The 27,134-nt window shown below is 39.3% G+C and overlaps 2 protein-coding genes across 3 annotated transcripts; one reads left to right on the forward strand and one right to left on the reverse strand.

Moving 5' to 3' along the window:
* Positions 1-5,014: 5,014 nt before the first annotated feature.
* On the forward strand, positions 5,015-12,540 carry LOC147860263 (E3 ubiquitin-protein ligase At4g11680-like). 2 transcript variants are annotated; one of them, XM_087324494.1, is made up of 5 exons: positions 5,015-5,147; positions 5,550-6,422; positions 10,756-10,881; positions 11,152-11,527; positions 11,862-12,540. In XM_087324494.1, the coding sequence occupies exons 2-5, from the start codon at positions 5,611-5,613 to the stop codon at positions 12,027-12,029; spliced, it is 1,482 nt and encodes a 493-aa protein (XP_087180620.1). In that variant the 5' UTR covers positions 5,015-5,147; positions 5,550-5,610; the 3' UTR covers positions 12,030-12,540. The 2 variants fall into 2 exon arrangements, with proteins under 2 accessions (XP_087180620.1, XP_087180621.1); XM_087324495.1 differs by having other exon boundaries at positions 5,042-5,147; positions 5,593-6,422.
* Positions 12,541-22,209: 9,669 nt separating this feature from the next.
* Positions 22,210-23,464, reverse strand: LOC147860264 (uncharacterized). Its single transcript, XM_087324757.1, has one exon. The coding sequence runs from the start codon at positions 23,302-23,304 to the stop codon at positions 22,249-22,251; it is 1,056 nt and encodes a 351-aa protein (XP_087180883.1). The 5' UTR covers positions 23,305-23,464; the 3' UTR covers positions 22,210-22,248.
* Positions 23,465-27,134: the final 3,670 nt, after the last annotated feature.

Here is a 27,134-nt window from a genome sequence, read left to right on the forward strand (position 1 = left end):
CTCTGTGCAACGACCTAGAAACTGTCATACACAGGTACTCAGAAGGAATCGAATGCTATCTGATCTTCCGCATTGACGGCCTTTGTCTCTAACACAACATTCCAGCACTTGCTCTCCCTGTGGGCTTTCCTTGCCGGTTTCCGGCACCACCTCGACTCCCCATGCTTCCGGAGGGTCCGGAACTACTGTTGGCATTACCACCATGCCTTCCATCTTGCTCCTATCGGCAGCCTCCATTGCATGCCTACTCGCCTCGTCCACCACAACCACGGGGCATGTCTTCCTTCGTGTACAACATCTTGTTGTCGACATGTGTACTCATTGACGCACTCGCGTGGTTCTCCTCTACGAGCAGCATTGACTGTAAGTCGAAAAACGATGGCATGTTCTCCCATGTACAGACAACAATTTGGAATGCTCCGAACTTCGACGTTAACCCTCCTAGGCAGACCTGCACCATTTCGTCCTCCTCGATGTTTACATCGACGGAGGCGAGAGAGTCGCATATGTCCTTGATCTTGGAGGTGTAATCAGCCACCAACATATCTCGTTGTCAAACATTGCTCAACTCTTGCCTGAGTTGGAGCTTTCTAGCTATGGTGCTCGCGGTGAAAATCTTTTTCAGATTTCCCCAAGCATCCTTCGACATCTTCACATCCTGAATGTAGCTCAGAAGCTGACCACTCACACAAGATGCGAAGCAGTAGAGAACTCTGCTTGCCGCCTGTTCCTAGGCGGGGAAATCTCTATGTGACAATTTGGGTGCTACATGATTAGCTCAATCGACATAACTCTAGTAGCCATGCCTGAGCAGGTACTGGTGCATCTTGTATGACCAAGATGCGTAGTTGCTTCTATTGAGCTTCTTCGTTGGAAGTGAGCTATCCATTCCTTTGTTCATTCATTCATTCTTTTGTTCTTCACTGTGATTAGGGTTTTTCTGTTTTTCAGCAGTAGAGGATCTTAACCCTTGCGCTCTAATACCATGTAAAAGAATATGCGTGGTAGCTTAACAAACACAACCGGGTAACAATAGACAAAAGATAAAGAGACAAGGAAGATGAGGAAGGTTTAATGGAAAGCTTTAATCAAGACAGCGTACACGAGAGAGATAGAGAGAGCAGAACACAGAAAACTCTATTCCGAAACAATACTCTAAAACTCTATGTGTACATAGGATGTGCTAAGAGAGCACTTTTATACAAGTCCATACAAACTGACAGAAGACCTGACACGTACTTCAATGCTAATCAATGAGCCCCTACACTAACTCCCAAAAATATATTCCTCCGCGGAATATCTATCCAACGGCCTCCTGGTTTACGCACCGATACGGCCTCTCGTTGCGCACCCGGTTTACGCACCCAGTCTACACACTGGTTTACGCATCGCTTTACTTACCCAATGTTGAGCTTGTATCTCAAGAATATTGTATTGTACATTAATTTTGGGATTCATGAATTTCTATAAATATTGGTGTTAGTCATTTTGGACATTCATTTGTAAGTTTGGGATGTCCGTTATTTAGGCATTTTTTTGAACACCTAAATTTTTGTACATCCTAGAAATCAATATATTTTTGCGTCATTTTTTAGAATCCTTTACGCATGCATCACCCCTTTTTGTGCATCACCTAATTTGTGTCATTTTTTGATGGACAATTTGTTAGGAAACAGGTCCCTCCGGATGGGAAGTCACAAGAACAGTATTGATGAGCATGAAACCGGATGAGGAATACCCGGCTACGGAGAGCCGGATGTCGCAGACCTGATGAGAACCGGATGACGAGTACCCGACTACGGAGAGCCGGATGGTGCAGACCCGGTGAGAACCGGATGACGAGTACCCGGCAAGCGCCGGATGATGCAGGCCCGATGAGGAGTGCTCACCGGATGAAGAGACATATTCGTAAATATGTTTCTGAGAGTCCATCGTGGCTATATTTGTAAATAGCCGAAAAGTCATATTAGTATAAATATGACTTAGGGCAAATTTTTTGTATACACACACATAGTGCGAAAGTGTTGTTGTCATTCTTGTTGGCGCAAGATCAGAGCGCGCAAGTCTGTACAGAGAGAGTGAGAGAGAGGAAGAGGTTGTTGCCTCTGTTGTAACTGCCGCCTGTGGCGAAGATAGAAAGCTCGAGGTCGTTGCCTCGGTGCTTTACAATTTGTACATTTTGACATAGTGATAGTTTGCAGTCTGTGGGCTGCCGTGGTTTTTTCCCTAGTTTGGGTTTTCCACGTTAACATCCTATGTACTCTTCTCGCCTTTGAGTCGTGTGTTTCATTTCCCGTTTTCTGTGTATGATTCTAAGCTCGGTTGTGGCCGAGCGTTGCGCATAGGGAGCGTGCAGTTCGTGTCACAATTCTCAAAATGCGACATATTACCTGTTTCAAATGTCCAGGTGTTAAGAAAGGTCACCAAAGAAAAGGTGAAGCAAGTGAGCTTTCCACTTCAAGAAGCGAAGGTGAGTGAGGAGGCATCAAGCGCATTGTTGTAGAATACTTAGCATACAATACGTATGCTAAGTATTCTAACTTCTTCTTTTAAATACTTAGAATACGTATTTTAAAGATAAAATACGTTAAATACTTAGAATACATGTAGAATACTTTAAATACATAGATTCATATGAGTAAACTACATTAAATACTTTTTAAAATTTAAAGTTGTTTTTTTCAAAAGAAATAATTTTTAAAATTTTAAAATAGTATAAACTTTTTTGAAATGTTAAATACTTGTTAAATACATGAAAAAATGGCAGTTCTAAAATGTAGAATACGTGTAGAATACTTCAGAGTATTCTAAAACATATTCTGAACAAAGAACACGTGTTTTTTTAACAACTATGAGATTCAAGTGGCGGCAATGAATGTGCTTAGAGGCGGGATCAAGGCAAAAGGTAAGAGAGTAAGAAGGGCGAAGAAAAGAGGATTGTATAGAACAGGCAGTCCTCGAATTACGTGGGAAGTTGGTGTGGGTGGTCCAAAGTCTATGTATGTGTATGTATGGGCTTTGCTCTCGGATACATAGCCAACCACAAGATAGGATATCCCGTCAAGCCTTTGAGGCATCTTGATCCCTACATGTGTCTAGAGACACTAGCTCTTGGTATAGCACTGTGGTGAGTTCGTTACTTGCAAATGACATAGACATTAATAACCTACCTCCCCTTAAGTACAACCATGGGACTGATCAAACTCTAATATCTCATGAAGACCGTAATAAAGTGATACACCAAGAAATATGACAAATTTACACTTGATATAAATGGATCACCCCACGAGAGCCACTCCCATCTAAAATGTTGTACTATAAGGAACACTTCTTGCACTTCTCTAAGTTAGGTTTTATTACACAACCAAGATATCTAGATACATTCTTATCAAATGCACTAAGGGTGGCCATTGGACAACTTAGGATATCATCTCACCAACTTGAGATTGAGAATGGTCGGGCTAATAGAGTCCCTAGAGAGGAAAGGCTATGTAGGTTATGCCACATAGAGATAGAGGATGAGTATCACTTCACATGCAAGTGCCCAACTTATGCCGAAATACGGGTTGAATACCAAGACGTATTAGGACCCTCTCCCACCCTCTTTAAATTATTAGATACCCCGGATGTAAAGAGACTAGGTAGGTATATCTTAGAGCTAAAACAATATAGGGAGAATAAAGTACAAAGTGTTAACCATAACCCTTTTACTATTCATCAACATGTAACTAGTGTAATTTTTCAGGAACAAGGGGAGACGATGAATGTGGATACACTTACGCCACTTGCCCTCTCTCTTGAGGAAGCAGAAATGCAAAGAACAACCAAACGCCCTCGGATGTTGGGCTTCAAAACAAGTTGACACGAAGTAGAAAAGATTAAGAAGATAAGGGAACGTGAGCTACGTTGACTAGAAGCTATGGTTGGGGTACCTTTTACATTGGGAGCACGGGACAGATCCACATCAAAACCCTTTGACCTCCCGCTTCTCTTTGAGACACTTGGATGGAAATGAAATTAGGCCTAGTATAACATCATTTTCATTGTAGAACATGGTTTTTAAATAGAACATGTTTGTTATTTTATTAGAACTATTTGGCTTAAAACTCTATTTTATTTATTTATTTATTTTCGATGAATGAGTAAATATCCCATTTTTTGTTGTAAACCATTTGTCTCATGGGCCAAATTTGGCCTTAGAAGACATTAATATATCTTTCTTTCTTTCTTTCTCTCTCTCTTCGGGAGTGTGGGCCAAATTTGGCCTTAGAAGACATTAATATATCTTTCTTTCTTTCTCTCTCTCTCTCTCTTTGGGAGTGTGTGTAGAATCCAGATAATATGATAATGCAGACATATAGGCAAACAAGAGGGACAAATGTATGGTTTGGAGAGGAGGGACTCTTTAGAGGTTGTTCTTAAGAAAAGTAAAAACTTACTGCAGTTATGGAGTAAGTTGCCTCGTGATCACGGTCTCCTCTCAAGGACCGATCTAGAAATATCATTCACGCTTTGGCCCTTGCCCTTGCCCTTGCCCTTGCCCTGATCATCAATTTTTATATATAACACACTCGGATTGTACATTTTGTCGCCTTCCGACGTTTTTCTTAATACTAATGAAAGAAATCTTATTTGAAAAAATAAAAGGGAAAAGTACCAGGATACCCCCCCTGGAAGTTCGTCTATTTATCAGAATGCCCCTAGAAGTTCCAAATCTACCAAACTACCCCTATGTCCAAAATAGACGAACTTCCAGGGGGGGTATCCTGGTACTTTTCCCAAAATAAAATTATATGGATAATTTGATGAAATTGGGGGGTGTTATTTTTTTGGCTTCAGGAGGGGGGGCATATTTGTAAATAATGGATTTCTTTCTCTTTGTCGCCGCGATAAGGGTGGACTTCATATGTATAAAGTCGCAAAAGGACGAGGAATCGAAGAAAAGGCTTGTTTGATCCAACGGAGGAAAGAAGACCAAGAAGAAGAAGAAGAAGAAGAAGAAGCAGCAGCAGACGACGACGACGACAATACTGAAGAACAGAAAAAACAGCAGAGGAAAGAGAACAAACAGAACAGAGAAGATCATCCCGCACACACTCAAAGAAGAAAAAAACAAAACAAACCGAGGGATTTGTCCAAACTCTATTGTAAGTTGCAACCTAATTTTCTACATGTCTTTGATCTGGGTATTTATATAATTGCTTCAATCCTTTGTTGATTCACGCAATTTGTTTTTTTTTTTTCCAAATTTCATACGACAAAATCTACATATACGTATATATGTAGATGTTTGTGATGACACCACTTTGATGTTCATCTCTCAATTTCTATATGTTTATGTATATATCAATGTATAAACCTGTTTCGTTCCCTCAAATCTGAGATCGGTAAATCGTCTAGCATTGAGCTTGGAACATCTTAGACCACAGATTGTATGTAGATGAAGCTAGTAGAGATCATTTGCAGAATATTTGTGACATCTTAGACCACTTATGAAATTGTGGATGAGACTAGTAGAGAGGATTTAAATATTATTATTGACATCGTAGGCAATATATGAGATGTGGATGATGCTATTGATGATACTTGAAGATATGAAGAGGTCAACATATGCTCTATAGCTCCATGGCTCCTGGATACACCGGTTTCAATTTAGAGATTGAAGAGGATTATTCAGAATCAATCATTCCGTTGCTTATGGAAAATCCCGAGCATGTGCATGTGGAACAAAATGTAGAACCTCAGTGTGTTGTGCCAATCATACCATCATGCCCATCAGTAAGTTCAGACGAGTTCAAAACCCCTCTCGGAACCTCCTCTCCTGATCTTTCCCCTTCTCAAGAGAATGTAATAATTTCTATTGACCCACCCGCTTTCGCAACGGGTTCAATCTCAACTCGTGGCCTGGCTGGAGGTTCAATCAGACGATCTTCCTCCACATTGAACCGTTCCCAATTGATCCCGACTGTTGGCTCCTTCTCCAGAAGATCTCAGCCTTCAGGCCAACTTGAGGGTGTGAGTGTAGAAGACACAACGCGACAACGAATCAATCCTTTGAGTTCTCGTCTCTGGATATCTATTGAGCTTGCAATGACCATTGCCCAAATAGTCAGTGCAATTATCGTTCTTTTATTATCAAGAAATGAGAAACCGAAGGCCCCTTTAGCATTATGGATAATGTGCTATACTGGAGGTTGTGTTGCGACTCTTCCGCTCATATATTGGAGGTATAAACGCCGAAATGCACGACGAGATACAGATCCTCTGGTATCATCATCTGTTGCATCCTCTTCATCGAGTTTACAAGGTTCTTCACATGCTTCCCGCACTGGACCACAACCCATGTCCGATCCAGCGGATGAATCCAACAGTACATTGCCATCGGCTCAAGAGATTCAAGTGTCAAATGGTGAAGATTCGAGGTATTATTTGTGTCTATTTCTCTTAGATTGTATGTTCAATATGTGTATATGATTAATTAAAATAAACAGTGAAAATTATGCAATCAATAAAACACTAAGCGTGATGCTCTTTTGCCTCATTAATTCTTGTTGTGGAGTAAGATCTAAACTCTTCGTCTAGTTCACTTGTGGTTTAAGAGGAGAAGCAATGTTACACATTAAAATATCTTTGATCTCTAAATGGCTTTTTGCCTACTTGTTCCTTGAGTCATATACAGATAAATCTGGAAATGAAGTATGTCATGCTTCCCCTAGTGGCATAGGACACTTTACAGGGACAGGAACAGGATACATGCTGAAATCGCCATTTCTTAATATGTGTGATGAGAGGGAGATCAGAAAAGGATTAGCTTTGATGTTTATTTCTCCATCTCTTTGTTATGGACATCAAAATCTTGCTTGGAATATCTTGGAGTTATGTGGGTGTTTCTTAAATATTATAGAACGTACTATGACTTCTCCAAAATTTTTAATATTCGTTTCAGTGTTGAGAAGTTTATATTCTTACCTCATATGAAAATTGACTTTTAAGGCAAATCAAATTTGACCTCCATGGTATGTTGACTTTCAAGAAGATTCTGCTCATCGATTTTTGAGAAGGTTTTAAGTTTTGTACATGAGATTAAGGGTACTTTTATGAAGACGTTGAGGTCAATAAGGCTCTTCTTCCAACATCTTACATGTCAGATGTGAATGCAGTCCATTTGAATCTCAATGCTGATCTTGAGTATATGTACATCAAAAAATATTTCAAATCTCCCTTGAATGTAAAAGTGGAGGAGTTTCTTGGTTGAATCACCCTTACTGCCATCATTTGTTCTATGCACATTAACTGTTAACCCACTGTTTTGGCAAAGTATTTCCAAAACACCAAGTGTGCATAGCATCCACATTGTATGAAAGAAAGAAAGAAAGATATATTAACGTCTTTTAAGAGGCCAAAATGGCCGATAAGACCAAACAAGAGATTACATCTTCGATGTTGGCTCGCCTTTGAGAACAACAAATCAAAATAAAATAAATATTACTCAGTAAATATAAAACTAAATAAGATAAAAAGAGATGAGGGAATCTGGTTTTGGCACATGTGAGATTCTCAAGTTAGATAAATTGTGACTTTTGTCTTTGAAAGATCTCTAGGATAGGTCGATCCAGAATGGTGAGTTCTCCAAAGTGAGGGAAGCACTTGCGATGGTGGGAGATAATGGCCTTTATATGTTGACGACAAGGGTGCTGAGGTTGTGGTCCATGGGCCCGGCGCCCATGTGCACGACAAATTGCTATTGCCCGATCTATTGCAACCCCTTTGTTATGTTCTGGTCGGGAGGCCATTTGTCTATCTCTTGATTGACTTGTCGCATTAGTAAGAGTGATGAGGCTAAAGAAAGTTGTGATTGTTCTTTGTGGATGAGCTTGTGTGGTTGTGTTATTGTCCTTCAATAACTGTTCCCCATGTCTCTTGAGTTCTAGCAAGAAAAGTCCTAAGGCACCATTGGTCCTCATATTACATTACCTTGCGTAGTGGGCCAAGGCCTTGTGTAAAGAGGCAATGGTATCTCCCTTTGATTTCATAATAGACACTCTATTCTTTTCCATGTTGGTCATACTCAGATGGGGACAGTTCAAGCTTTATTGGAACGGGGGTAGTGCATTTATACTCGTGCCATGTGACTCGAACCATTGCTGCATTTCAGCATACCAACAATGAATGTCTCCATTTTCAGCTAGTTGTCTTAATGACATAAGTGCCAACCTTGGGTACCTTCGTTTGGGGAGCTCCCAAAGATGTTGGATACATGTGACTGATCGGAACAATGCCTCAGTGATTATAGGTGCCGCTCCAATCTTTGCCCGGATTATATCATGGGGCACTGATGCTTTGCTCCGTATCATGTGGGCAATCATTGACACTAAAGGTATCTCTAAATATTCCAATGATTTGCCTTTTTAAGACTCGGTCCCCATGTTACTACTCTATAGAGAAGAGTTGGTGTGATGAGTGTATCAAATAACCACAGCTTAGTTCGTGGATCTTGGAATTGCAAAGTTGGGCAAACATCATTTGCACATACGAGTTATAGAATAAGCTCTTCCATAAAGTTGGGCCATCTAATTCTTCTTTTGCAGCTGTTTTTACTATTTATTCCAATTCATCAATATGCATAAACCAAAGAGTGTGGGAGAGAGTGAATACCGTCACTTGACTCCCATGTTACTTAGGAAGTACATAGAGAAGCCTTCATTGATTTCAACTGCGCTATACTCTGACTGCACTCTGATCTCTGTGATTCTATTCTGAAGTTCATTGATTTTCAAGTGGCATGAAATTGGTGCTACAACTGCTCTATCCTCTGAGTGCGCTCTGATCTCTGTGACTCTATTCTGAGGTTCTCGTATTGGTACTGAGTCAAAAACTTTCTTGAAGTCAGCAAAACAATATGAGAAAGTTTTCCGTGGAAAATGGCTTTCTTCCATAATTCCTCTTAGTGTAAAAGAATGATCAATGGTGGAATGTATTGGTGTAAAACTCACTTGCGTTAATGCTCATTTGTTATTTGTTTTAGCCCATGTGCTAATGTTTTGCTCCATGGTAATGCTATATAACGGAGCTAGCCATGATTGTGCAATAGGTGGACACCTGATTTTAATCTCCTCTTTAGTGAATCAGTTTAATTCAATTAATGAGCCAGTCTTCTTGAAAACCTTGTTTAGCTGCTTGATCCAGTAGTTTATATCCATTGGCGTGTGTGTGATCTTGTCCTTTTAAAGAGCTCATTTGACATGAAAGTTGCATCTGCCACATTGTCATGAGACTTCCTTTTTGCTCCTTTATTTATATCTCCAATAACTACACATGTATTATTTGGTGTAAACTAGCCGTTTTAGAATTTATCCCATCCAATATGGAATTTTGGAAACATATAGGGACATCAGAGGATAGAGGCGGAGAACTGTTAACAGTGTGTACCAAAGGATTATGTCTGTATTCTGATGAGTGTGGCATTGTTTCCCAATAATCATGATTAAAGAAAATCACAAGTTTGGAGTAATGATACCCCTTCAAATTCAACAAATACTGAAAGCTCAAATAGATTGACATTTTAACAACTCAAGCCCCATACTTTCATGAGGAAGGCACATGAAAGCTCTAGTCCTTTTACCTGCATTACAATAACAAACAGTAGCAATGGAATTACTCATGATTATTTTAAATCCATGAAGAGTTCAAGGTAGAGGTAGGCCATTTTGTTCTTTCAAAGATGTTAACATATTATTTCATTGCATATTGTAGGATTGGCACATATGCAATTCATAAACCCAAATTATATTGATTATATAATGGGAAATGCATGACATGCTTTTGTAATCGCAAACTATTCTGGTTCTGTAAATGTCTGTATAGTATAGGTCAGACATAATTTGTAAGCCCATGAGCTCACCCATCATTGATATGCCCAAACAATTTTGATTTTATGTGAATTTATTTACAATATCATTTCAGTACTTCCAAGTGTTATTGGGATCCAATGGTGATATAAATGAAGTTTCTTGCGTTCCGCAAGACTTAATTTCAACATTTAAAACCCTCTGATGTATAAAAACCTTATCAATATTACAAAGCTAAAAAAGAAAAGGTGGCATTGGAAACAACATAGATAAATCCCCTATAATCTACTTAAGGACTTGTAGTTGAGCTTTGTAGAATAGAATGCTGAAGGATTTTTTCATGGTGGAATGTGGATGAATGTGAACCAAGTGTCACACAGCTGTTATTTTTTCAAATTTAGCATGTAAATGGGGTTCATAAAATCTGACAGTTTGTGCTAGGCAAGCATCATGATTGGACATAGGGCGTAGGTTCAACATGCATATTTAATGGAACAAATGTCGGAAATAATGACATATGGCACTGGAATTTTGATAGGATGGGTATGAACCTAGTGATGATTTTTAATGTGAACATTAATATTAAGTGGATTGATGCTATTATTATGAAGATTTTTTTCCATAAGGGTTTGTTCACTTTTGTGGATCTGTGTGCTAAAGCCCTCATGGTGGCTTAATGATTCGCTGAAAAACATCAGTAGAATCTTTGTGCGTTAAACATCTGTGAGTTCATGTTTCTGGGGCGTGTTATGCTGGCTCAAATTCCCTTCTTACAATCTTTGATTCTAGTTGGGGGGTGCTTACCTTCATTGTATTGTGTTGAATATTTTAAATTCTTATTCTCTTCTCAAGCATACTTTCAGGATGGTTATTGATGTATATGATATATGATGTGTTGTGTCGACAGGACCAATGTTTGTATGGAAAGGAACAAGGTTGTTCTGGATTGCTTCTTTGCTGTTTGGTTTGTCGTTGGTAATGTCTGGGTATTCGCCAGCCATTCCTCTTCTCACGATGCACCTAATTTATACAGGTAACATCTATCATATTTTGTGCTTGATGTTAATAACTAGTGAAAATTCGATCCAAGCATTTTCCACTTGATCCGACCACAGCCATGCTTTTAAACATGAATCTCATACCACTTTGATCCATGTAAAGTATTTGCAGGTGTCTCAATTAGAACTTTCCAATCAATCATTAAAGTTTTCAAACTCCCTGTATAAGATTTTTAGTTAACCTAAATAATGTGCGGGCGCGTGTATACCTAATATAGTTTTCAATTTTCTTTTTATCATTTCAGGTTATGCATTGTTTTCCTCTCATTTAGCTGCATAGGTTATGCGATGCCATTTGTGATTTGTGCAACCGTGTGCTGTTGTCTCCCCTGTATCGTTACTCTTTTGACATATCGAGATGACCAAGTGCAAAGAAAGGGGGCAGCTCCAGAAGTCATCGCAGCGCTTCCAATATATAAGTTCAAGGTGAACAACCGGGCGGATATGAAGATCAAAGACAGGATCCAAGATCTGATCAGTACCAAAAGCCGAGGTAAGAATGAAGATTCTGTCATGAGTGAAAGCAAAGATGATGCTGATTCAGATCCAGAGAGTGTGGGTGAAGGGGGTGTTTTCGCACCCGGCACTGACAGGGAGCGTGGTGTTTCGGCCGAAGATGCGGTAATAATTTTATATATTTTAACATGGGCAAAACACTGAATGTACCTTCAAGTTTTTTCTAGCCCCCAAAACTTCTCATGTATTTTTATTGGTATAACCATTATTTTTCAAACTTTGCTAGGATACTCTTCTGTTATAGCAATGTTTGTAGAACACAGGGTTATGTTAGTGATTAGAAGAAGTTATTGCTGAAAATACCGTGAAAACATGGCATACGTTTTGGGGGTTCCGCTTTATTACATCTATATTATATTAAGCTTTGGAATTGACTCGAAATGTGTGTTTTTGGTGTCATTTGAGAGATTACCAACTTCTTTTTATTTTTAATTTTTAGGTTTGTTGTATCTGTCTTGGAGTATACAAGGATGGGGTAGACCTTAAAGAGCTTCAGTGCTCGCATTTCTTTCATGTGGCATGTGTCGATGAGTGGTTGAAAATAAATGCAACGTGTCCCCTTTGTAAACGGGAGCTTGATGCAACTTATGGTGGGGATGAGCATTAACGAGATGAGCGAGAACTTTGGATATCAACTGAATCCTACACCCAGAAGCTCAAAAAGCTCAAATCCAAAAGAGTGGCTACTCACAAACAGGTACCAGAAAAAATGCATTTTATTGTCAATTATGGTGGCATCCAATACTAAAAGAAGAATGTGCTAAATTGAGCACATGTTTAAGGATAGCATAGCAATGCTTGTTTGTTTGGTTTCCTCCGTAATAATTAACGTGTAATGATGTATATTGCAATCTTGAGCATGTAACCCCCAAATTAAATTTGGTGGTTTGTAAATTTGAATCAACAAGGTCTCTTATAGTCATTTCTGGATAATATTCTTGCATTCCTCGGGGGCAACACTTCTAATAAAGAAACATGCTAACTACGTCAAAACTCATCTACTATTTGACCTCAATGTTGTTCAATTTAGTTGTATATGTGAAGGATTATTTATATTTTTTTTTTTCGCATGTAAGTTTCCTCATATTATATATACAGATAATCTTGTGTCAGGGTTATTTGGTACTGTTCTCACATTATGTATAATCTTGTGTCAAGGTTCTTTGGTATTACAGTCAATAACCTTGAAGTTGATATATAAACTGTAAGAGCATCTGTTGTTGGCGAGAGGGAGTAACTGAATGATTTTTTTTTCCTATCCATATTTTGAAATCTATAAGATTATCTTAGTAAGTACTCTTTGAGCTTAAAGGGAAAGATTTGGTTTTTTGGCCTCATCTTGGTCATTTAAATTAAAACTAAAAGCGGATCGTGGTCACATTTTCGCTTATCCCTTTTGCCAGCATCTTAATTCTCTATGGAAATTCGACCATTACTTTGACCCTCTGTTTTTCTTAATGATTGTCTTCTCTATATTAGTCTCCCACCATCATATGCTTTGATAATCTATTCTGCAAGGACTTTGTTCATGTCAATTCTTGTAACAATTGTGACTATATTAGATCACTATTTCGAAGTTACCACTTGATTTTTTTTTAGTGAAAGAAAACCAGCATATAATTTATCTAAATGATGATGAGGTTGTATTTAGGCTCCTTATTTGTATGAGATCATAACAAATCAATCAATTCAATAATCATTCGTAAATCATATCCAAAAGAACAATTTGAAAATTGTGCACTGTTTTGTGGAGTTCTAAATCATTTAGTCCACTTTAAAAATAGCTCATCACTTTTACATCTGCCTCGGCCCCCTTCCTAGATGCAAGCTTTTGGTGATGGTTTATTATATGGTTGACAAGATCTCCTTTTGGCCATGAAATATATGCATCTAGCCCCTACTAGCTAGCTTTTACTGCAGTCCCCTTGGTTGAAAGATGCCAATCATGCTAGTACATGTCCAACAATTTAGTAATGCACAATAGTTAAATCAACTTGCTTTTGCACCAACACTCTAATAGTTGCACAATTACCAAATCAGTCCTCTTTGTGGCTTATTGTACTTGAATTACATGAGAGAATTCTTGAACTATATAGGGTATCACAATATTGATTCCATCTTGTCTCAACATCTTTGGGCCATGCTACAATCTCTTCACAAAAGTTTCACATCGAATTCACTAGAGATGTTCAAGTCACTTGTGGATGTAGTTATGTCAAGTTCTTTATGAGGGAATAGAGAGAGAATTAGAATTAGAATTTTTATCGTCGATAAAGAGGCCAATTTTGACCTATGGGACCAGAGCATACATGTGTCTTTGATATGTGTCTCTTTCCTAAAAAGGGGCATTCATACATTGAAGCACAAAGTCTCTATGCGTTTAAGTTATCACTCCCTCTTAATATGTCATCATATCTTGAACAAATTGCACTATATGTTGAGCATGTGAAGAGCAAGTGACATTCCTCCTCTACCATGCCTTTATTGCATACTTTACATGCCCTCAAATTCGTTACATTTTGATACCATGATGTAACTTCAATACCTAACTTGTGAGATCGAGTGCAAAGTAGTCTGAGGGCTCTTTCCTAAAAAGGGGCATTCATACATTGAAGCACAAAGTCTCTATGCGTTTAAGTTATCACTCCCTCTTAATATGTCATCATATCTTGAACAAATTGCACTATATGTTGAGCATGTGAAGAGCAAGTGACATTCCTCCTCTACCATGCCTTTATTGCATACTTTACATGCCCTCAAATTCGTTACATTTTGATACCATGATGTAACTTCAATACCTAACTTGTGAGATCGAGTGCAAAGTAGTCTGAGGGCTCTACGAGCAATACTACTCATATTGGTAATGAGATAAGGTTGAATATGATCAATAGGCATTCTTGCCTTATATTGAGACCAACATTTAGGGTTGACATTTGCAATGTAGTTGTTGAGGATCAAACTCAACTTCCCTAGTGTGGGAACACACCCTAGTGTGTGAACACCCCACCACCTCCTATAGTAACTAGTGTGTCATAGAATCTTATAGTTCTATGACACATATTCAGTGTAGTTAAGACTCCACCTCAAATAACGAAAAATCTGGTCTCGATCGGTCAGATTGTGGAACAAGGCATGCAAGTTCGGTTCAACCATGGAGGAGGCTTCATAAAAAAGGAAGGCTGAATTATCGCTCCTCGTGGAAGAGAAGGCTGAATGTTCATCCTCGACTCTCATGAGATGAAATTGGCAATGTATGCCAAGGGCCGTAAAGCCGACACCGACATAGAGCTGTGGCACAAACAAATCAGCCACATCAATATCCAAAAGCTCAAAGGGATGCAATCGAAAGAAGTCGTCATCGAAATCCCGACTTTTACCGAAAAGGAGATGGCAATTATATGCGAAGCTTGCCAATTTGGCAAACAACATCGACAACCTGAGAGGAATCGTTCACAGCCACAACCGAGGTTTAAACTTACTATAGAAGAAACAGAAAACAGAAAATAAGACAACATAGTGTGTTAACGTGGAATCCCCCTGCATATGTCATGACATATCCGGATGTAGACCGTTTGATATCTGCATCAATCGACATGTCCGAGTCGATGAATCCTTCAAGTTGGGGCTTACTTGAGCCGAATCAAAGGCACAAGCTCGAGGTGCCTTTTAGGTACGAGAGTATCCACTTGACTACTGCCCAATGGTCCTTTCCTGGATTGGTCATGAATCGGCTTACTACTCCGATTATGTATACGATGTCTAGTCGTGTACACACCATTGCGTACATGAGACTTCTAACTACAAAGGCATACAATATCTTCATCATTTCCGACTTCTTTGCATTATTCTTCAGGCTCTGTTTTCCTAACAACTTGCAATTTGTCGGAAGTGTCGATCCGACCGGCTTAGCATCCGACATGCTAAACCTTTTAAGCACCTTTGACACATACTTCTCTTGTGACAGCCACAACTATTTCTTCGTCCGGTCTTGGATTATGTGCATCCCCAAAATCTGCTTTGCCCAACTATCCGGGAGGGAATCGAGCAACAACAACGCGAGTACCTCGTCGGCTAGAGGTACCTCAATGAGGTTGTCTGATTTATAAGCCCCTGGAAGGCATTCATGTGCTCCACCATGCTGGAGCCGTCTTGATATCTGAGTCTCACTAACTTCCGAAAGACCGAAACTCGATTTACAACATTCTTGTCCTCAAACATTATGCCTATCTTCTCCCAAAGCTCGTGAGCTTTCTTCTCCTCATTGAAGTTGTTATACATGCTCATGTTGATGAAGCATCTGATGTACGTTGTTGTCTTCATGCGCATCACCTCCCATGTTGATGCATCAATCTTTTCCGGTCTTTTGTCTCCAAATTGTATCGGCAGTTAGAGATCTTTAACCACTAGCATGTCCCTCATCTTCGACTTTGACATTGAGTAATTGGAGCCAGTGAGCTTGAACATGCCGCCAAATGGATCTTCCATGGTCTTTCTTTTATTTAAAGTTTAGAACCAGGATTTGGTACCAGATTGAGTGAAATTGTTCAAGGTTGACAAAGACTATTTGATCGGGACAGAGGTTATAATCGAGACAGACTGCCTATCGATCCTTGATATGGTTTTCGGATGCGCGATGCCGGACCTGGCAATGCTTAGGTGGATTGCATACATTAAGTTCTTCAATCCGGAGATACGGCACATCTTCGGGAATAACAACGCCATGGCTGACATGTTTTCGAGAGCACGGTTCGATGACGAGGACGACATGGTTTTGGAGCACGAAGAAGTCGGCATAGACTTCTTCGAATCGGCTCGCATAGCGGTAAGTCAGGGAAGCACTTTGACACTTAATGAATTTAATGAGGACAAGTATGACGGGGAGTGGCTCCAGATCGGTAGGTTCTTGAGGACAATGACACTAGATGCGGCATGGGCGAATGACGAGGCAAACTAGGTACGGAAGAAGGCATACCTGTATTTCCTACGGAACAGGAGCATATGGAAGCATCCGAAGAAACGAGACGACATTCCAATCCGTGTGGTGGCAAGAGGGGAGGAGCAGGCGGCGCTGCTAGCGGCATATCACGAGAGTCCTTGGGCTGGACATCGCGAAACGTGGGCCACGTTCGAGAAGTATTTCCTACGGAACGAGAGCATATGGAAGCATCCGAAGAAACGAGACGACATTCCAATCTGTGTGGTGGCAAGAGGGGAGGAGCAGGAGGCGCTGCTAACGGCGTATCACGAGAGTCCTTGGGCTGGACATCGTGAAACGTGGGCCACGTTCGAGAAGCTAAAGGAGAAGTATTGGTGGTCGGGAATGTACCGGGACGTGCATAAGTTCGTGACGACTTGTGAGAGCTGTCAGATGCATTCCGCGATCCGACATTGGGACGAGTTGTGCCCGACCTACCTACTGACTGTCCATTTCAAATGGATGGTGGATTTAGTGACGATGCCGATGGGGCTAGGGCAGCTATGGTACCTGGTGCTTGCACGAGAGAACCTGACAAATCAAGTGGAGGGTCCTGCACTGCAGAACAAGACAATTGTGGCTGTGTGCCGGTTCCTGATCGAGGAGGTGATATGCCGGTACGGGTGCGTAGGGAAAATCGTGGCTAACCGAGGGAGCTGGACGCGCAGGAAGACGAAGAGCTATTCGACACGTTAGGATTTAAGCTCTCGCTCTCTATGGCGTACAATCCAGAGGCAAACGCAAAGGTGGAGCGCGGGCACGGGTCAGTTTTGAAGGCATTAGTACGGTCGTGTGAAGGACAAGTCGGGAATTGGCTGCGACTCTTACCTTACGCGCTATGGCTGGACCGAACTACGCACAGTTCGGTAACCGGGTTTATGCCGGCAGAGCTGATGTACGGGCAGAAGCTAATCATGCCGATGGAGGGGACGGTGAAGAGCTATTGGCGGCGTGGGCTACGGTGGGCTGGAGAGACGAGATGAGCCGGGAAGAGCTATTGGCGGTGTGGATTCGACACCTCGAGTGACGACCGGAGGACGTGGAGTGGGCGAAGGCGAAGCTGCATGCGGCAAGAGCGAAGAATAAAGGCTGGTTCGACCGAACACACCGGCTACAATGGAGGAAGATTGAGGAAGGCGATTGGATGTTGGTTTACGACAACAACCTCGACAACCAGCACAAGGTGACACGCAAGTTTACGAGAAGGTGGTTCGGGCCCTACGTCGTAACGAGCGCAAACAACAACGACACCTACCACCTCACGGAGCTCGACGGAACACGAATAACAGTACCGGTAGCTGGGAAGAGGATCACGGCATTCAAGAAATGGCATGAAGATGAACCGAACTAAGGGAGCGTGGATGACGGTGACAACCGAGCCGTAGTGGACGGAAAATCGGAGAGTGACAAGTGAACACGGGCCGGTTTTCCCCGGTATTCGTCTCTTCCTGGCGCATGGCGGAGGATGCGCAGTTTGGTGGGGGTGGATGTCATGTAGAAAACCGGCCATAAAGGGAATTGGGGATCAGAGAGTGTGAACCGGCGCGCACACATTGGCGCACGGAATTAAAGTAACTTGTACATAGCTAAGAGTAAGTCAATGCGATATAAATAGATTAGATACAACATATTTTGGAAATCAAAGTGTATCTCTACCCGAAAGGACAGAGAATAAGGATGATGTGATGAGCGAAGTGACAGTCCTCCCTCAGCGGCCGATCAGAGGCGCGAGAGGAAAGACTAGAGGCATCACGTTTTTGAGGAGAAAAGGGGGGAGGTGCTGTCGGATTGGGGACCGAGCATTGTTTCTGTGTGATCTTTGCAGGATTTTGGTCAGTTGCCTCTGCTCGCGAGGAAAGCCCAAGTGCTTCTGGTAGAGGCTCCACTGCGTAACTTGGTTGTGTGTGTGTGTTTGGTTGGTCACCGGCGTGCCGGTTGTAATCTCAGAAAGGTTGTAATCAATTGTTTGTCGTAATCGATTCCTCTTGGTAGGTGGTCTCCTTGTTTTACTGTGACATTCTCTAATCTGTTGTTGTCTTCATAGCCAAAAGGGCGCACCTCTCTGTCTAACTCGTGCGTAGTTGTGTTCTCGTCTGACCTGGTCAGCACGGTGCTTGCCGGTAGCCAGTACTTGCTGATCCATCGCTTCCGATTCTCTTCCTTCTCTACTTTCGCGCACTCATCGGTTCAGGGCCGCCGCAGTCCCGCATTAGTTTCCTACGCGCACGCGTAACAACACGACACCGTAGGCTTACAACGTAATGTATGTACACCTAAACCTGTACATACAAAAACAACTTATACAGGGATGTTGAACCTTAATACGGTACATTAGCATGTTTGTTTTATATCAAGAAAGGGTCCAATAGCATGGATGATGATAGTTCCATTGACGTCTTTGATTTGTCACTACAAAGAGAGGCACCTTCCTCTATAAGTGAAGAAGCTTCATCCTTCTTTTATGAATATTTTATGGAGAACCATACATGTTATCCTATTGCCACGAACTACTATCAACAATGTTTCCCATATCTCAAGCAATACCTCTAGAAGACCAAGCTTTGTTGCATCGTAAAGTCGACTACATCTACATTTCCATAATACCCATAATGTTATCGTAGTCACAGTTTTCCAGATCTGAACAGATCGCACCTGCTTTCGAGGTTGCTGAAACGAACTAACCGATATCAATATTCTATTATGTACCGTCATGGCCTCTTGTATATCATCTGCTTCATACAACATCAAGCTGGAGGGTAAAATTCCCCACACCGCTGCTCCCCATGAGAACAAGCAACCAACATTGATCGTTAGGAATAAAGAAAGAACTTTATTCCATACTTGCTGAGCCAAGGGACAAGACCAGAGGGCATGCTGCATGCACTAATAGCCATCTAAAAAGAATAAATTTAGAGGGCCCCTTGAAAAATCCACTTTGCCTGAGATTATGTGCTACATTCCCTATTAACGTCTGGCCAACTGGTAATGCTGCATGCACTAATAGCCATCTAAAAAGAATAAATTTAGAGGGCCCCTTGAAAGACCAGATCCATCTCCAATATATTTTCAACTGCAACGTTGAAACACCCTAGTTAGTCTAATGTTTTTGTGCTGCTGGCGCCATTACATTTTATGTTCATCTGATTTCAGTTTCGGTTTTAGATCTGGGCCTCGACCATAATACTTATTGACTCCATCCGACTCAGTTCGTTCTCTTCCCATCCAGAGGGACCTATTTCCCAACAAACTCCCCCTTGACTCCAACATGGGGTACTTATCCAATCCGACTCTTTGTTCGCACGAATTCAGCTTCCCGACTAGTCGGTCGTGTCTTCGACTTGGATCACATCTGCAACACTGTTGACACACTGTGTCGACTCTCTCCTAGTCGAATCTCCATGTCTTCGACTGCCAGCTCTCAGCCCGACCAGTTGGCTCCTCTTTGTCATCGATTGTCGACTCTGAGCTCGACTAGTCAGCTACTCGTTGTCTTCAATTGTCGGCTCAATATTGATATGTGACATTAAACTATTGAAAAACTTCAATTAAGTTTAGGCATTAGTAAGAGTTCGCATAATGTTTGACTTTATATGCACTCAATCCATTTCGTAATGGGTGTCATTAACTTCAAGTTGGTTTAAGTTGATTTACTCCGTTTCTCCATAGAATCAAATTTGTGATTATAAGTAGGCAATTCCTTTCTACAACACCAAGTGCTCCAAGTATTTATATCATTATGCATTGACAAATTTACTATTCTCTCACATCAAATTGCTGCTTAAAGTTAGAATATGAACTTTGGTCGTTTAATATTGTACTTTGTCTTGTGATTTTGTTACGATAGTAAGGTTTTCAATCAATGATTAATCATTTCTTTCTAAATTAAAATGGGCACAAATTAGGACTAGACTTATATTAGATTTTTGAGAAAATCATAGTTTGACACCGATCTAGACATCAAGAAAAGGAAATAACAATGGAAAGCATAAGCTTTGTAACGAGACACTAAATACTATGTCAGTTATAAAATCATGTCCATTTCGTTGCCTTTTGGTGGTCATGATTTACCTAATCATAACCGCTAAAGGTAGGTATCCCTAAACTGGGTGGGGTGGTAATTATGAGGTTATATAGTATTGGACAATGAGGTGATAATGATACATAAGATATTGACAAGGCTTTTAGTTTGCTCCACATATTTCAAACCACAATTGAGAAGTTTTGGAGACCATGAGCAGGGCCTGAATTTGATGGGCATTTTTTAAAGATTTATGTCATATGACACAAGAGTGCAAAAACTAACATGTCATTTGGCATACAAATTTTAATAATGAAAGTTCTATATGATGCTTTACCAATTTTAATAATGAAAGTTCTATATGATGCTTGATTGTTATACATTTCATTACTATAGAAAGTGCACAAAGATGCACAAATAAACATAACTACCTAACAAAGATAATGAAATACATAAAATTAATATCATGTTAATGTTTTTACTAATAAGTATGAAAAAAGTTAGTAAAAATTTAGTTTTAACTTAAAATTTTATGTAAGTAAAAAATTTTAGTTTTAACTTAAAACTTAAAACATTAAAATCAAACCTAAAGTTATACACTCTTAAAGTATGTATTTAATAAAGGTTATTGTTTAAAATTTCAATTGAATTTCAACTAATATTATTAGTAAAGAAATTAAGAATAAATATTGTGAATATATACCATTATTACATGATAATGATATTATTTTAAGGGTGTTATAAAAAAAACATATAATTTTTTGGAATTTTTTTTATATAGTATTAATATATTATAATACACACTTCATATATATAATAATTGACATATGTATACAATATGTATATAATATATATGACATGGAAAATAGAATTTTAACATATCATTTGACATGCATAATTTGTAGGGGCCTTTCTCATGAAAAATGGATATTTAAACTTTATATGTCACTTGACGAGCAAAATGGCCTTCGACAGGCATGACACCCGTCAAATTCTTGCCCTGACCATGAGTAACCTTAATGGGTAACATATGCTATATTATGAACATATCAAAAGCTCATCTTCACTCAAAGTAAAACAATATCCTCTAGTAAATTTTTTTGTTCCATAAATAAACAAACAAACAAACACATTATTTTATTGCTAGTTGAACAACATATGTGATGGCATAATTTTGATGCCAAAAATAATTATGCAACTAACTTAGCTCAGCAACACTGTGTGCGATGCTATCGATGCATTCAATTTCAAAGATCGATTAATAACAACTCATACATTCATCGAAATTATAGGATGCTCTTCACAAATCAAAGTAATCTATCAAAATCCATTCCACGTTGAATGTGGACTCAATCAATGTATCTAAGTTTCCCTTGTGGTCTAAATTCTTCTTGTAATCTAGTGGTCTAAATTCTTCTTGTAATCTAGAGATAGAGAGGAAAGGTACATTAATATAGAAAAAACACTTAATGAGCATGCAATTCTGTGTCCATTATACATCAAGCATTAAAATAATGAATGAAACTCATCACACATACATAATTTAGTATGAAAAGAATAAATGATCACTTAGAGACATACAACAAATCCATCAACTTCCCTATTTAAGTGAAAAAAGTTACAACATGTAATGTACCTGCATTGCTTTGCCCATTAATCAATGATCATTCTTTTTAAGGTTCGTAGGATACACCCATAAAAGCATACAATACACCAACATCCCTTATAATTGAGGAATTTGGGGGTATCATCACTAGATGTCTTGCTTGAAAACCTTTATTGTAAATTAAAACTAAAACTAAAAGAACTGAATGTATTTGAACAATGTAAGGATCAATAGTCCCATAACAACATGTCTTGGTATACTGTACATCCCTCATCAAATCCATTTCCATAAGATGGACATCCATTGATATCATAGCTATTTAATGCATATTCAGTCACAGAAATGATCTCCCTAGACACAACACTCATGCTCTCTGGTATGATGAGTTGATCAAACACATGCCAACAATGTTCTTCCGGCACCAGTGATGCCATACTGCCCCCAAAGCCGTCGATGATGAATGTGTCAGGATGTTCATGACAATGTAATATGCTTGATGTCACCATGCCATCATGGCAAGATCTAGTTTCACCATCATTGTCCAACTTGTTTGCTGTCATTGGGCAAGATATTTTTGATGGGTCTTCATGATTTTTGGTTTCTAGTGTTAATACATGCATGGTATCATGTGTACTACTACTACTACTACTACACTTACTAACAATGGATTTATCACAGCTTTCTAGAACGAATGTATGGGTGGTCTCATGTGCACTACTAACATCATTGGATGATGGGTCACCTAGAGTGAAGCCATTAAGGGATGCAGCTGCCTTAGCGGCTGCCTGGATGTCTCTCGGGGCAGTCGAGGTAGGACAAGGAAGAATGTGGATGAGGCCAGGGAAATTGAGTTGAGCTTGTTTCCCTTTAAGGCAATGGGCGGCCACATCATAAGCGCGAGCCGCCATCTCGGGTCTAAGGTAAGAGCCAAGCCAAATGCGCGTTTTCTTGCGTGGCTCGCGGATCTCGGATACCCATTTGCCCCAACTCCTCTTCCTCACACCGTGATATACGAAACCCGTGTTGGTCGATTGTGGGTCAATTGTATTGTTGCTCTCTTTTGCCAATAATCGATTAGCATCACATTCATTGGGAGCATTTAAATTTGAGGAGGATGAGGCCATTGCCATGAGCAATGATGATACTCCCAAGCTCGCCGATTGAATCTCCGGTCTCTCCCTTGTTGTAGACAATGATGTCAACAAGTTCACCCGTGTTTTCACTGATGTTGGTGATGAGATTGGAGTTCCTATGTAGGATGTTGATGAAGAACCATGAATCATGGAATTAAAGGAGCCTTCATTAACCTCATACTCATATAAAACACAATGGCGAGATGGAGCTACAATTTAGTGAGTGTATACGTATCACATTCATGGTCTATTACAAATAAGGGAGAAGTGCTAGGGCATTCATAAATTAGGGTGCCAAGGATAAATGCAAACATTTAGTGAGCATCAATGATCACAATATCATGACTTTTCTTGGGTTTGAGTGTCTAAAGAAGGGTAGATATTTATACTCCACACACAACATAAAGGAATTTCCCAATCTAGAAACCCATGTTCCCTTGATCTATCTTAGTGAAGCAAAGTATTGGACCTATGTGCACTTTTGTGTTAACTAGAAAGGATCATATACATTCATGCCAAAGAATGCGTGCCCATATATTGGCCTACCATATTGCAAGTGTGTAAATTCAGCACATGAGCTTGACATGGTTTCTTGGTAAGCCTTCCATCAATTTCTTTAATTCAAACTTTTCATTGCTATTGTCGTTCAAGGACTTTTCTAATAAGTTTGCCTCCTAATTTTTTAGATGATACTATAATGTGTTGGACAATATTAGAGTTTTCATACCAGCAATACGTAAGCTTAGAATGGACTAAATACAATATATAATGACGCAACATAAAAAGGTGAGCTTTCAAGTTTCAACCATAGGCAACATTGTGAGAATTCTTGCTAAGAAGAAGCTCTATAAAGATTTAATTATATTAGACATCTGGATACGCTTAAATGTAAGGGTTCCTACTTGTCGTCTTTGACTTTAAACTTTTCGTGTTTATATAATGAGCACATGCACATCAATGAGATCTCATAACTTCACTTTATCAAAGTTTGTGCCCTAGATTTGTACTACTTGACCTATGTTTGTGGGACCGAAGCATCTCACTTTCCAAAGGATACAAGTAAGAATTGGTTAAAAAGTGTGTAGGCATGGTACTTTGCGAGTCATGGTACTGATCCTAGTATGATCCATATGTGCATTCGCATTTGAGTATGTTTTGCTTATTTGAGTATGGGAAACAAACTCGAATGTATGGTAAATACTATACTTTTGTATTCATTATTTATTTACCCTCGAAGGACCCAAGAGGGCAAAGTAGTGGAAGCAGATTGGTGGCATTGCACCAGTTCCATTCTATGGTACTACTATATATGGCTATGGCAAACCTTTACATGTCCATACATACATACTAGTGCTTTCTTGTGAGCGCAAGTTGTAAACAACAACAATAATATTAGTAGTACTAGTGATAATAATGTTATTATTATTATTATTAAAGAGATCACACCCGTCTTTTTAAGTAGATGTCTGTTGTGGCCACTAATCACATCTAAATTACTAATTGGCCATACATAAATACGTTGATAATTAGCGACTAGAAGATACTCTCTTGCTCGGTGTCCTGGTCATGCCCTAATTACTAGCAACTTATCATTTGGAATTGTTCTAATCAAGGACAAGGTTCATGGGGTGCTAATTCTATTCTAATTAGGAAATTCATCATGAATTAATCCACGCCTCCATTAGAGAGTGGTAGAGAGGCGTGGTGAAGGTGGAAGGGTGATTGCTTTTGCCCATGGAGGCGTCCAAATTGACGAACGAATACATATATAATTCATTTTCTTATTTAATCTTGTTATTCTTGATAATAAAATGAAACATGAGTTGCATTCATGGCGGGTTTTAATCATTATTAGATTGAATTAGTCCTTTTAGTATATGCAGATGTTGAATCTCTAATTGCATATGGTCGGTTTCTCACACACTAATATATGCCTACATATAAAATAATGAAATGTCTTTTAAATTGAGAGTGTGCACCAATTTACTTAGGACATTTGTTGAAAGTGTATATTTGTCTTTTTATGTTTTGGTTCATGACAAGCATTGGTAAAAGCCTCATTTAGGCCAATACATGGAGGTTTGCAATGGATACGAAAAGTAGTTAAACACTATTGATACTTAGGACTAATGAACGTAGATATTAAGGAGCAATACTATGTATGTGAGATTTTGGTAGATACATATCCTTAACGAGCACAATAACATATCCTTTTGTGTTATATGGTATACAAAACAACAAAAAGAGCTTTTTATGGAATGACGATGAAGATCTCTTTTAATATAGTTTCTTGAATCTTTCAGATGTCACTACATCTAAATTGCCCATGATTGGCCTTTATTCCAACTAATACCCTACTTTTAAGAGTGGAAATTGATATGCTATAGAAAAGAGAAAAAAACAACTTTTTATGGAATGCCGATGAAGATCTCTTTTAATATGGCTTCTTGCCTCGTTGAGAGGTCACTACTTCTAAATTGCCTTTGATTGGTCTTTTCTCCATCTAACACCCTACTTTAAAGAGATTCTACTACTAGATTGACACTTTTATAATGTGCCTTCAACATTATTCAATTAATACTCTACTATTTAGAGACTAGTAGTTTTAAATTGACCATTATTTCTCCTAGCGTATCCTACTCAAGCATTTATCCATTACTTTTTTGTTCCCAAGATTATTGTATTTTTAAATGGGAAATTATTGCCTCAAGTATAATACATCCTTCGATGATAGTTCTAACTTATTTTATTGTCCCAACTTTATCCTACTCAAACACCCAAATTTTATTTGCACCACTTGGCATGCAAGACAAATGGCTTTTACATTTTGAGGCATATTCCATTCATAAGTAGGGTTACAAATCAAAACATTAATAATTGCCAACGCATAACATGCTATGAATGGCTAGAAACAACACATGCATAATTAACATTATGCTTTTAACATTATGAATTGAGTAATGACATGGCTTAAAATAGAAACACGAAATGGCATGCCCACTTTAGTAGTAGGATGCTACATTCATTATTAGGATTCTTATTTTTATGCTTGTTTGGATGACGACCGACTCTTTTTTAATCTAGAAGATTATATTACTTATTTTGCAACTTGATGCACAACAATCACTCTTCTATTGATGAAAAAGATTCGGAACAATTTTTGAAGTTACTCCTATAAATGTGTGAAAGAGTCCTTGATACTTATTGCAAATGGTGCAAATCTTGCAAGCGAAGAATGCACTTGGGTGATCGACTCTGGTGTATCTTTCCATATAACTCCATCGAGAGAGTATTTCTCGACTTACGTTGTCGTAATTAGAGAAAACGCATGGGTTAGAAAAGACTCTCTCATCTCTATATAAGGATGAGGAGCACAATGTAATAGGTGTGTGAAATATTTGGAAATTGGGTATATTTCCAAAAACACCAACCGATTAATATAATCGTGGGATTCACGAAAATAATATAATCTATACTTGTGGGATTCACAAGTTTCTTATATCTTTCTTTCAATCTAAATACATATTCTTATCTAAATATTGATTAATCGAATACAATACACTCGTGGGATTCACGAAATTTCTATCTCTCTTTCTAATAATCTATTCATTACTAGCCTCATCTCATATTCTTCTTTCTCCTAGTCCAAAACCTCAGTGGTTCCCACCCGACTCACGCAACGATCTGGCGTTGAAAGGCACGACAACGTAGCCGGGGATCATGGTTATGTAAAGATGGGTGATAATGGAGAGTGCAATGTAGTAGGAGTCGGAAGTGTCTGCTTGACGACGTCAACAGGGTATCCGTAGATTCTGAAGGATGTTCGACATGTCCCCGATATCAGATTGAATCTGACGAAGAAGGCTACAATGGTAGCTTCTAACACGATAAGTGGAAGTTTTACCATTGTCGTGAATATCCGTCACTACGCACGGATCGTGAGGTGGAACCACTAGGGTTCTGGACCGGAAGGATTCGAA

This window comes from Azolla caroliniana, unplaced genomic scaffold, assembly GCF_043228905.1.
Source record: "Azolla caroliniana isolate FFs.n. ecotype wild unplaced genomic scaffold, voAzoCaro1.0.p SCAF_9, whole genome shotgun sequence".
Lineage (NCBI taxonomy): Eukaryota > Viridiplantae > Streptophyta > Polypodiopsida > Salviniales > Salviniaceae > Azolla > Azolla caroliniana.